Raw genomic sequence first — 12,852 nt, 5'->3', positions numbered from 1 at the left:
GGTAGCGCACAGACTCAGCTGAGGAAAAGGGTCTGGAGGCTAATGGAAGCCCAGGTCCTCCTGGGAGGGTTGGGGATGGATGGCGGTGAGCACGGGCAGGACCCGGCTTGGCTGATTCATGGTGTGAGATTCTGTGGAAACTCTGACCCTCTCCACCCACCACAGTCACCAAGCCCAGGTTGGCAGAGGCAAGATGTGGGGTGTGTGTGCTGGGCATGGTGGTGGTGGGGTGCAACCTTGAGGGTCCAAGCAGCATCTGTGATGTGGACTCCGGAGCTAACACTGGCTCCTCAGTCACTTAGAACTATGCCCCCCACATCTGCTGAGAAGAAATCGAGTCCTGAGTTGAAGTCTGGTTACTCTTTTTAAAGCCCTCAAAGGTTTGTGGACTTTGAGAATATTTTAGAATGTTGTGTAGGAGAGACAATGTGGGATTTCAGGTTAGAAGACTTGCATCCACGCTGGGGCTCTCTTTGGCCTCAGCGTGATCTGGAACTCTTTTGCTCTCGCTTCCATACACTTGGGTCTTCCCCTGCTAGATTCTCCCTCCTAAAAACCAGGAAGAGGGGACTGGGCTTTCCGATGGCTTTCCTTTCTCTCCACTTTCCATATATTTATTTTCTGCTCAGAGAAAGGGTCTGAAAAAGAAAAGTGAGCCTTACCTTGTGGGCAGTGGCGAGGATGGCCGGGTGCCTCCCTGCACGGAGGCAAAGCCGACCCAGCTGGAGGCTGCTCAGGTCCCCTGGTGTGGCTGCCATCTCACCATCAGGACATGAATCCTTTGGGTAAAGGCTTGGTATGTAAGAAGCCAGTGTGTGTTCAAATTCTAACCTCGTTAGGGGAAGGAGTCCCTCGTGTCTCTGGTCAGGACATGGATGCGGAGGGCCAAGGAGGGAGAGGGGCTCCATAGGAGCTGGGCCTGAGAACACGTTTTGCTGACTTCAGTGTTTGCCATGGACATTTCACTCCTCCAAGGACATCCTCCATGACACATTGTCCCAACCCCGACAAACATACATCAAAGACATAACTGAGGATGAGTAAGTCAGCCCAAGAAACTGTGGCTTGGGAAGAGTCCTTGCTGTGAAATGTCGTTTTATTAATTGACTTTTTTTTTTTTTTTTACAAAAATAAACATTTTAATGAATAAGAAGTACAAAAGCTTCTGGATATACAAACTCCAGGAAGGGGGAGAGGCTGGTTTTGGCTGCTTTGCGGCTTTCACTGAAAGCAAATGAGGCAGAAAGGCCCCACCCCCACTCCAGGTCCTGGCTCAAACTGCTACCTGCTCCTCGACCCCACGACTTGGCTCATACCTTGTGTGCTCTCTGCCCCGGCCCCTGGGCGGGCGCGTGAGCGCCCCCTGTCGGGTGCCCAGAGGTGGCCACCCACGTACAGAATCGCTCACAACCTATAGCATCCCTCCAATCTCCCACTGCGAGCTTGGCTGAGAGAGCGCTCCATGACCGATTGTCCCCACGCGGCCCCTGCCGGGCCATGGCACTGTGCAGCAGCGCCAGCAGCAGGGGCTCTGGCTACATTCTCACACTATGAACACAGTGATGGGGCTTCCCATGGAGCCGTCCCAGTGAGGGGCAGAGCCCCCAGTGGGGAGACCAGCCTGAGCCTTGCTGGCAGCCCAGAGGGTGGGAGGGGCAGTCAGCCCCCCATGATTCCTGGCCCTGAGGCCAGCAGTCCCAGACCTAGACTGGTAAACTCACATTTTAACATTTGGCAGTATTGCACGTTGTCCTGGTCACCTCGGTCTGTCTGGGATGTCAGCCTTGTCTGCACTGGTGCCCAGGTGACATGCAGTACTGCTAGTGCAAGTCACAGGCAAGCCCAGCTGGCAGGGATGGTCAGCTGGTCAGCTGGTCAGCTGAGCCCACAGACAGGTCAGCCAGAGGCCCTCACGTATGTGGTCTTGCTGGGATCAGGGACCACGTGGCTCCATCCTGTCTTGAAAAAGACCAGTTGCCGGCCTGGAGACAGAGATGAGAGGTAACTGGACTGGATGTTTCTCTCCCCGGAGGCGGGGCCACTCTCCCTAACACAACTGCCTTAAGGATGCTCGTCTCTCATCATCTCAGCTTCCTTGTCTTCTCATCATTTCTGGTTTCTGATGGGGGACCACTACCTGTTAATCTCTTCCGGGAGATCAGGTCACCACCCTCAGGATGTCCTTTCCCAATGGCTCACCTGTCCAGGTGGTCTGATTGGTGACCACGAAAGCCCGGCACTGGGCATGGCTCTCACAAATGTCCACAGCCTCAGCCAGGTTGAACACTGACAGGAGGCAGCTTCCGTGGTGGTAGGATGGCCAGCAGCGGTAGTCTTCCTGGGGGACGGTACTGTCTGGGAGGCGCTGGTACTCTGTGGGTTGGGGACGGAACTCAAATGAGAACTCTGTGTGCCCAGGGGAGACGGCTGGGGCCGCTTTCTCTAAGGGGCTGTGAGACTCATTTCCTAGGTGAAAGCTGAAATCTAGCTCAGTGCCCCCAGCATGGAGAGGAAGGCAGCTACCGTTGTGGAACCGGGATAACCACTCAGGAAAGGCAAAGCTCAGGTTTAGTTTTTGGGAGACGCACATCTCCCAAATCTAAGGGCATGCAGCTGGTTCAGGCTGCACATGATGGTGGGCACACGCATGGGATAAATGCACACGTGAGCTACAGACTGTCCAGGCTGGTTGCTGAGCTCAAGACATTCTAGACATTCAAAGCCAGGTTGCTCAAACTTCAATGTGCGTGTGAATCTCCAGAGAATCTGGGTAAAATGCAGATTCTGATTCAGAAGAGCTGTGGTGGGGCCTGGGAACTGGCATTTGCAGCCAGCTTCCCAGTGCTGCCAGTCTGTGGACCACGCTTTGAGTAGCAAGAGTTTAGAGCTGCCCTCTGGTCCCACTTCCTCCTGGCCCTAGGGAGAGAGGTTAGGCAAGCTCGTAGGGGCAGTCAGTCAGGAGTTTCTGAAGTTCAGAGGCATGCAAATAAATGTAAAACACACAAAAAAATTACCATGTGGGAATCCACAACTTCAGTGTTTGGGGCGGAGGCTGGAGGAAGAATCTGAGATCTCCCCATTACACAGAAAGAGCCCCCAAAGGCTCTGGAATCTCCTCAGTCCAGAAGCTGTTTAGCTCAGGCCTCCTGTTCCCTGAGTCCTTCCCGCTGCCTGGGGAGCCCCAGCTCTGGGCTGATAATGCAGAAGCCCTGGGCCTCTGGCCACCCCGCCCTCCTGCCTCCTCCTTCTACCAGGGGCTAGACCAAAGTCCAGGGTTGGCTGTGATTTATTGCCCCATAAACGGCGTCCTCAGGGACAGAGCCAGCCATTGTTCACCTCGTTAAACTTTATTTACAGGGCTAACGAGGGCTCCCCCACCCCTCAGACTGGCCAGAGCTCCTTGAATACGGACGCTGCCCATCCCTCGCCCCCCGCCAACCATGCTAAACCCCAGGGCCTCAGCGCAGGGACCACAGCCCCGTGGCTAGGATCCTCTCCCTGCTCTGGGGCTCCCGAACTGGTTTCAGCGTGGAGAACTTCTCCACCTCCAGCTGCCCTCCTAGCCCCAGAAGGGCGAGGAAGGAAAGAGAAGCAAACATACATTGTGCTCCAGCTGTGTAACAGGAAATGGGCTAATTGCTTTCACACATTTCACTTGGCATTTAATCCTCATGAGACTTTTGTGAGGCAGGTAATACTGAACCCAACTCACAGATGAGGAAAGTGAGGTTCAAGGAGTAAGAATTTGCTCAAAGTTACACAGTCAGTATATCGTGGGGTTTGCAGCCACCCTAGGAAGGGGTGTTGGTCCCCACCCCTCAGTTCAAGGCCCAATTATAATTGTTCTCACTCAGCCAGAGATAAGACCTCTAAGTGAAGGCTAAGTGCTCAGCGGTCTCTCCATCACCCCAAGTGAGGCTGAGAGGGAGGATGAGCCACTGGGCCCTCTTCGGGGGGTCACTCACCCTTGCATCTGCTCCCCACCTCCCCAGCCCCTAGATCCCCGCCGAGGCCACGCACCCGCTCTGCTGCCTGCCGTGGAGTTCTGCAGATACTGCCCGCTCCGGTACAGGTGCAGCACCTTCTCCAGCTGGGCCAGGGTCTCGTCCACACCCCAGGTGAGCTCTCCTGCAGAGTGCAGTGTGGCTATGAGAGGGTATCTGGGCTCCGACTTCTCCCTGAGGTGGGCTGCCAGCTGCCTTTCTCCCTCTCCCCTTGGAGCCTGGGTCCTGATGTCCAGAGGATCAGGGAGAAGGGCTGCCACCGAATGTCACTTTGGGAAATGATGGTTTCTGGACCATGAGCTGTCCTGGGTCATTCTTGTTACCATGCCTGCTAGGGTAGGAGCAGGGTGATGGGAAGCAGGTGGGCCCTGGAGAGCTCACCTGTGGCGTTGACAATGCTGTCCAGCAGAGGCCGTAGTGAGGGTGGGGCACTGTGGGGCAGGAGGTATGTGAAGAAAAACCTAGGGCAGAGAGAAGTCAGGGGCTCAGTGGTCCTGCCTTTGGGGACACATCCCTTCTCTACCCCAACTTGGGACAGAACCCCAATCTGGCCAGGAAGCCTGACCCCTCAGGCCAACCAGCTAGGCATCTATACCCCCAGAGCGTGCCACGGAGTCTATTCAGACTCAGGATAGGGGTCTAGGCACATGCTAGGGCCACAGGTAATATCATACCAAACTGAAATCTGAGGTCTGTTTTCCCCTTCTGTCCCCAGGACTTCCCCACCCCCTAAGCCCCACATTATCACCCCGTTGACCAGTGTCAGAGCAGCCCCATGGCTTGGTCCTATGAGGAGCTTCCAGGGGTGAAGGGCTAGGGGAGGAAGGGGCAGTGCCCATCCCACCAGCCCTGGTCTCTGAGTCTGACACTATTTTAAGAAGCCTCCAGCTGCCACCCTCCAACCCAGATTCTCCTTGGAGCTGACTATTTTTAGCTTCAGGAGCCTGAATGTTCCCTTCCTGACTGGGTGGAAGCCTTTCCCCGCCCCTGCTGCTCCATTGGTCATGGCCAAGTCTCCTCGCCCTGGCTGTTCCCCTGAACCCCACACTGGCTCTCTCCCTGCTGGTGCCCCTGGGGTCCGCGCTCCGTCACTGGCCTTCCTGAGTGGGGGTGAAGGGCACCTGTAGGCGTTGTAGAGGTTGCGTTTCTCGTTCATGGCCTCGCACCAGCCCTGCGCTGAGCAGGGCAGGGTGAAGTTCCTGGCTGGGAACTCGAGTATGCAGTCGGCGCTGCCTGAACACGGCGTCTCCTCCACGCGGGCGTCATCCAGATCTGTCACCTTCAGCTCCCCATCCACCAGCACAAACTGTCGGGGGCGGAAGTCCAGCAGAGTGACGGAGCCCAGCGGGGAGTGGGCCAGGTGGTGGAGAAGGCGGCCCAGGCTCAGGCAGATCTGAGGGGCAGACACCGGGCTGCTCACTGCTTCTCTCCTGGGAGGGGGCCTGGGGGCTCCAGGACTCCCTCCTTTGGGGCTTGGGACTTAGCTGGGACGGGGCGAGGGGTTGCCTTCCTCTTAAAGGCTCTAGTGTTCACTAAGGACCGAGGCTTGGGGCCTTACTGAGCAAGTCAGTGACTTTCTGTTACCCCTTGGCTGGCCTGACCCTGCTGGTAACATGGAGGACATAGAAAATGGGCAGCAGGGAAGTCTAGGGATGATGAATCTCCTCCCTGAAGGTGTATCTTTAGTGTAGCTTCTGTCCAGTGTATGGAAATAGAGGGAGGGTCAAGATGAACTTAAGATCTTTTCTAGTCCTAGGACGCTGACCCTCCTGCAGCCAGGGTGAGGGTGTGTGTGTGTGTGTGTTTGGAGCAGGAGCACAAAACCCTCAGGATCCTCTGTCTTGTTTCTTTTTTTAACCCTTTGGCTGATGGCCGAGTCAGCTTTGCTCCATCCTTCCCTCCCTCTCCCTCGACTGAGGAGGAGTCAGAGCTGCTCTGGAGGGCTGGCCTTCTAAGGGAGAACCATCCCAGCAAATAGCCCAGGGCCCGGCCCTCCTCCCTGCTCACTCGGAATCGATCCTCCCAGGAAGTCTGCAGCAGCTGGATCATTTCCACTGGGGCGCCCAGCTCCGTGATGGTGGTCAGAGTGTCCGGGATGTCCTCGCTGTCCTGGTAGCAGTAGCCATAGAGCTGGAAGAGGCCCAGGCAGGTCATGAGGTCACAGGGTGGGGGTGGGGACAGGGAAGGGCTGGGCTGTCAAATGCCTCTTCTGCCTCATCCCTAGGTCTTTGCTTCAGCTCAGGCCAGAATAGAATAGCAACACTGCCCAGGAAGCCTGTCCTGTGTCCCAGAAGCCTGAGTTCCTACTGACTCCATCAGCCCCTTACCTCTGCCATTCAGGTAAATGGGCAGATCTGGCTACTGTGTGTTAACCATGTGCCAGGCACTGTGCTAAATGTTTTATATGTATAACTCAATTCTTAGAATAACCTTAATAGAGCATGGTAGGTACTATTATTATCTCTAACTCACACATGAGGAAACTAACTCAGAGAGGTTAAGTTACTTGCACAGGGTCACACAGCTAAGAAATGCAGGAGCTAGGATTCAAATATATGTCACTCTGATTCCACAGCCTGGTTCTTTCCAAGAGTACCATTTGCTAATCGACACACCAGCGGGTGGTTATTATAACTCCTCCCCCGCTCTAACCCTTGTCCTTTCTTCATCATACCCACTTTCTGGCACCTTCATTTTTTCTCTGCTGTGGGCTTTCTCAAGGAGAAGCAATCTCCCTTGGGACTGGTAACAAGTGTTGATAAGACAAAGTGTCTAAGGGGCAGATCCTCTGGTGTTCTTTGCATAGTTGTTGGGCGGGGCAGGGGGTCACTCACATCGGGTAGTGGTAAGAGATGGTTCCTGGGGAAGACTGGCCCTTTGAGGGCATGCTCACAAGGCCTGCCCACGCCACATGATCTGGGGGAGGGGCTTGGTACAGCTCAGCTGGTCAGGGGCTTCTGGGAAGCACAGCCTGACTTTGTCACTAACACCTAAACCAGCATCCACAGAAAGCCCTGCTTCTCCCAGCCTCTCCCACCACACTGCACACCAGCTAGGGATCAGCCGGTGCTGAAAACAACCAGCACCCTGTGGGGTAGGAGCACAAAGGCTGAGTTGTCCAGGCCAGAGTAGGGAGAGGAGAGAGCTGCCCAGGGTGGGGGGAAGGGCAGCGGGGGGGCCAAGCCCCTGGGCTAGATGTCCCTGTATACTGTCACCCTTCACACCCCTCCCAGCACCACTCCAGGCCCTGACATGCTCCCTTGCATCTCAGGAGCGCCCTTTGGGCTCCCTCTCCCTGGAGCCCACCGCCTCAGACCAGCAGGCAGGAGGGAAGGCATGTCTCAATGTCTGCCATCAGATCACTAGGGCTGAGACCTGCGGGATCAGGGGGCAGTCCCGGGTGCCCTCTTCTTCCCTGTCTCTCCACCCTCCCCTCCCTGACCTGCATCAGCCTAGGGAGGCCCCAGACCCCAGTGGGGCAGAGGTAGGGGGAAGTAAGGGCAGCAGTGCTGGGGCCTGGTTCTCATTTTCTTGCCCAGAGTTTGAGCCTTTGTGGGAAACTTCTGAAGGTTATTAAACACCCGGAGGTCGTTAAATGCGCTGTTAACGAGGTATTAATCAACACCCCTCAGGAAAAAATAAAAAGACACCATTAACCGCCCCCCCTCCCACCAGAAGGAAGCCTTAGGCTGAGCATTTCAGTTGCATCTTTTGTTCATTTGGGAGAAGAAATACACTCTAGCAGGGCCAGAATCTGGGAAGAGGCCTGGGGCCCCATCTGAGGCCTGAGGCCCTGGGGGATGACAGAGGTGCAGAGGAGGGAAGACCCCTATGCCCTTTGACCCTGGGCTATAGAGGCATCTATCACGTGAAGGACTCTGTGTGTGTGTGTGTGTGTGTGTGTGTCTGTCAGAGGTGGGCTGGGGAGGGGTCACAGAAGATGGATAGAGAGAGCTCACCCAGGCAGTCCCTGGAGACTGGAGCAGGTGCTCTGAAGTGCCCAGTGGGACATGCTATCCTGGGCCTTTTCCATTTGAACCCACAGCATTAACTTGGGGGCTGCCAGAGGAGGGGAGGGGGCTTAGGGCAGCCTGGGGGAGTGGGAAACATTCTCTGGCTCCTCCCTGATTCAGCAAACAGTTGAACAATTTTGAAATTTTAAATATTACGAGGTATTCATAAAACATTATTTCTAGCTTTCCACACACCCAAGCTGACGCCTCCTGAGCAGGGAGAGCCCAGGCAGGCTTCCCAGCAGCAGAGGCGACACTGCTGAAGAAGCCAGAGGGATACTAGTGTGGGGGTCAGGGGATAAATGTAGGAGCCTCACCACCAAAGCAGTCCCTAAATTCACATTAAGTTACCTCCACTACCCCATAATGGTAGCTTTTCACCTTTGCCCTCATAGAAAGGACCTGGGACACTCCCCACCTTACAACACTTGTGCCCCAGGGCAATGAACCCCAGTCTTCGACCCTGTAAGAATCACACAGCCAATCCCAGACAGACCCAGTATCGGTCTAGAAAAGGAATGGGTGAAAACGATTCAGTTGTAATCTTTTCCTTTGACATCATCAGTATTGGGCTGGGGGCCTGACATTAAAGTGGAGGACCAGTCTGTGATGTATGTAGGGGCAGTTAACTGGATGCTCTTCGGGAAGTCTGGGTGGGGTAAGAGAGGGCGGGAGGAGTTCCTTAAGGGACAGCAAAGCACGTCAAACCTCAAATCTGTCAAAAGGGAGGAGGATCTTGAGTCAATTAACTAACACTTAATATCCTGCTAAGACACTCAAGACCTTCTCCACCCCCTTGGAATCTGGCTGACACCCCAGGGTTTCCAAAAAGTTCCCAGGAGCCCCTGGGAAGCGATGAGAACAAGACCCTCCCAGTTAGAATGGCCACGTAACCAGCTGTTCACTCCCTGAAGCTCCGCTGTGTCAGCTGTGCAACCGGGCATAACCACCCACAACTGTTGGCTCTGCCTGACCTTCTGCAACCAGTTCAAGGCCCAGGACCCAGTGAACAAGTGTCTGACCAGGGCTGGAGTAGCCTGGGGACACTGGGAGCCAGCAGGAGTATAAATAGCTCTCTGGCCTCTCTCTCTTATTCTGCAATACCCACCCAGACCTGTGGTCCATCCCCCTCCTGAGAAAAGAAGGGAGGGCCTCCGGGGTTTCTGGTCACTTCTGCTGGGTGCAGAAAGGTTAATCTGATTTGGGCTACGAGGTGGAAGGTGTGGGCAAGGTTCCTCAGCTGGGGAGCCTGCACACGCCTTACATTCGCTAGGCCAAGAGCAGTCAGGGATTCCCCTCAGTCTGCTCAGACATGTGCAAAGGGAACAGGGTGTCTATCCTAGGGCTGACTCAAGGCCGGAGGAGAGCTAGGGGAGAGAAAGAAGGGCAGTGCTGGGACTGTGAGAGGACCACTCTCCTGTTCTGGCCTGGAGGGGACAAGGTGGGGTCTCATCTTTCCCCTCGCCCCTCAGTGAACAGGAGAAACAGAGTCCCATTTAGTAGGACCAGGGTATCTAGCCTTCTCAAGCTTCCAGCCTCTTGGCCACATTGGCTCAGATAACATAACATTCAGACCCTCAGGGCCTCAGCCTGTCCCCCAAGCTAGGACCCTGAGGCTTCCGCAATGGTTCGAAAGCCAACTTTAAGGCCTGGAGGACCCCAGGGTCTCTTCTGGGTAGGGCTGTGCAATTTCTGGCCTACAACTCAATCCCCTCCAGTCCTTCCAGTGGCTTCTGGGTAGGGTGGGGAGTAGGGGGTGGGAATATTCTTTGGGAATCAAGCCTGGTCTCTTTCTTGCTCTTCCTAATCTCACTGCTATCCCACCCCAACTTCAAAGCCAGATAAGTCACTGGAAGTTGAGAGAAGTGGGGTTCCGATTCCATCAAGAAAGGGGACCCTATCACTGCAGTTGGGATACTGACTCAGGGATGACCTCTATTCAGTGTCGTTTCCCTTGTGCTTAACAGCCCAGTTCCAGCCAGAAACAGGGTCCTAAGTCCTAACGGGCTCCCACGCCCACCCCGAGTTTGGGGACCCTCTGTCCTTGCCTTTGACTTCAAGGGATACAGTGTGAAAGCTGAGAAACTCGGGAGTCCCTCCGTAAAGGGACGGCCACCCAACAGTGAGAGGCAGGGTGGTGTAGTGGGAGGCGGCCAAGGTCGGGGTCCTGCCCCCAGCTTAACCTGGGCACAGTCACTGGGGCTCTGCTTCTTTATCTGTAAGACCAAGGGTTATTTTTCCAGGCAGAGTGATTGGGCCTGGGCACGTCCAGCCAGCACCCTCACCCCCGCACCCCCACCCTCGTACCTGCAGCACGTTGGGGTGCCGCAGCCGCTCCAGCAGCACCATCTCCTTGAGCAGCTTGTGCGCCGCCAGCCGATAGCAGCCCCTCCGCGCCCCGAACTCGCGCACGCAGCTGCCCAGATCGTGGCCGCTGAAGTCCACCGCCTTGAGCGCCACCGCGGCGCCGCCGGGCAGGCGGACCCGGTACACGGCCTTGGTGTAGCCGGAGCCCACGTACTGTGCTCCGGACACGTTGCGGAGCGCGGCGCAGCCCAGGCGCGGGCCTGGGCCGGGGGAGCCCGGGCCGGGAGCCGGGGGCCAGCCCGGGGCGCCGTCGGGCAGGGGCCGGGCCCGCGGGGGCCGGGGACGCTGCAGGCCCGGGCCGCCCGGAGCCAGGTCCATCAGGCGCCGCCGCTCCGGCCGGCCGGCCCCTGGCCCGGGGCCCCCGCGGGAATAGCGCTGCACCTCCTCGTAGCGCGCTCGGATCTGCCGGGCCAACTCCCCGCGGCCCCCGCGACGGCTCGGGCCCGGGGCTGGCGAGGGCCCCGGGGACTGGCCGGGCCGCGGAGGCTCCGAGCCCGGTGCGAAGAGCACGTTGAGGACCGAGCCCAGCAGGAATGAGGCGCAGAAACCCGCGGCCACCACCGCCCGCCGGCGCCGCATCGCTCCCCTCCCCCCCCCCCCCCCCGGCCGGCCGGCCCCGCGCGGCTCCCCGGCCCCGGCCCCGGCCCCGAGAGGCTCAGGCTCCGAGGCGGCTCCGCTCTGAGACCCGCCGGCCCCCTGCCCAGCCCGCGCGCATGGCCCCGGCGGCCCCGACCCCGGCCCCGGCCCCTCGCGGGCGGCACATCGGCCTGACACTTGCCTCCCTCCCGCCCTGCCCCCGCCGCTTATAAGGCCCGGAGCCGCCCCCGCCCCCGCCCCCTCCGCCTCCGCCTCCCAGCTCCCGGCCCGAGCCCGTCCTCGGCGCCGCCCCCTCCGGCCGCCCGGCCCGGCCTTCCCCGCTGACTGACAGCGGGACCTCCTCCCGCGGCCGTCCGGGCCTGGGAAGCCGCGCAGAGGCGGCTCCGGCCCTGCCCAGCCCGCGGCCCCCGAGCTCGGGCCGCGGAGATAGGGAGGGGGCGGCAGCGGCCCCGGGACGCGCGGGGCCTTTGGGCCCAGCGAGGGCGGATAACGGGGCCGGGGCGGCCGGATAACGGGACCCAGAGGCGGCTAACGGAGCCTGCTGGGCAGGGTTGGGAAGAAGATGAAGGGGCGAGGCCAGAGAGTAACGGGTTCCGGAGGGCACGAGCAGCTGGGTCCGGGGTGCTGGGGATCCGCGTGATCCCAGAGCCCAGAGCGCCCTCCCTGGGACCCGGGGCCTTGGGGCTAACTGGGAGCAGGGAAGGCGCGCGGATCGGGTTGCGGGAGGCGGCTTCTCGCCCAGTCCCGGATTCGGGGGCGGAGGATGGGGGAGACTGGCGCTGAGGGGCTGGCACCTGCGAGCGCGCGTGGAACGGGAACTCTGGGATCAGAGGAAAAATCATGAGGTTTTCGGAGATGCCCTCTTAAACCCTCTCTACCAAGTCTTTGATTTCTGATTTTCCTTGTCCCTGAAGCCCCTCTTCCCAGGACCCTTACAATCAGACGCGGTCAGCAGCAGATCACAAACCATATGCGTGCTAGTAGGCTGTGCAAAGACTGCATTTGTACCCACGGACGTGCGTGGTCCAGATTGTGGAGTGTGTGCATTAGTGTGTCTGAAGGGGCCACTGTGTCCAAAGAAAGGAATGTGTACCCTGTGTGTAAGTAGGTGCTGACTCCACCAGAACTTCTGGCCCCTCCTCCTCCCTCCCTGATTGCATCATTAGTGCTAATTGAGGAGCTTTCACACGCCAGTGCATTAGCTGTTTGTAGTGAGCTCCCCCCTCCTGGGAGAGATAAGCCGCCCCCCCCCCCCAAAGCTTCTCTTCCTTACTGCCCTGGAACTGTCCACCTAGACCTTCCCACCTTCCTCGGCACCTTCCGGCCTCCCTCTTGTCCTCTACTGGTTAATCTCTTTCCTCCCCGCAGTGTCAGAGATTGGCTGGAGAGGAGGCAGGGAAGAGGTGGAGGGCCTAGAAAATCTTCCCTCCAGGAGGCTGGAGAGTTCTGTCGTCCCTGCAGAGTGCAATCTCTGTGATGAGAGAGGGGACAGGAATCTCTGCCTGGTTTTTTGGACCTGGAAGGACAGAGGAGAGCTCTGAGTCCTTGATCTCCAGCCTGTAATCAGCCCCACTGACGCAGGGGCGTCCAGCCCTGACTCCTGGGGTCCCCTGAGACTTGGAGGGTTGGGGACCAGTCTAACTTAGCAAGCATGTGAGAGAAGCCACGATTCTCTTGAGGACCTTGGGTTTGGGGGAGTTTGGTCTGGTCCTGTTTAGCTGCTCTGCCCTGTGCTGGCCCTTGGCTGCTGGGTGTTGGGGGAAGGCTCTGAGCAGATGCCCTCCCTAGCCCTCACACCAGATGTCTTTGGTCTAATTAACTGTGCTGGGAAAACCAACCTGGGTTTGTAAACAGAGCTACTGGCTAAAGTC

At 58.0% G+C, this 12,852-nt stretch overlaps 1 protein-coding gene across 1 annotated transcript; it reads right to left on the bottom strand.

The window, feature by feature from the left end:
- Positions 1–1,066: 1,066 nt before the first annotated feature.
- PKDCC (protein kinase domain containing, cytoplasmic) lies at positions 1,067–11,152 on the bottom strand. The gene is made up of 7 exons (XM_006179182.3): positions 10,325–11,152; positions 6,012–6,134; positions 5,126–5,397; positions 4,386–4,465; positions 4,021–4,128; positions 2,200–2,373; positions 1,067–1,982 (listed from the first exon to the last, which is right to left on the bottom strand). The coding sequence occupies exons 1-7, from the start codon at positions 10,961–10,963 to the stop codon at positions 1,897–1,899; spliced, it is 1,482 nt and encodes a 493-aa protein (XP_006179244.2). The 5' UTR covers positions 10,964–11,152; the 3' UTR covers positions 1,067–1,896.
- Positions 11,153–12,852: the final 1,700 nt, after the last annotated feature.

The sequence above is a fragment of the Camelus ferus genome, chromosome 15 (genome assembly GCF_009834535.1).
Source record: "Camelus ferus isolate YT-003-E chromosome 15, BCGSAC_Cfer_1.0, whole genome shotgun sequence".
Taxonomy (NCBI): domain Eukaryota; kingdom Metazoa; phylum Chordata; class Mammalia; order Artiodactyla; family Camelidae; genus Camelus; species Camelus ferus.
Note: the sequence above shows the minus strand (reverse complement) of the source record. Positions and strands in the feature narration are given on the sequence as shown.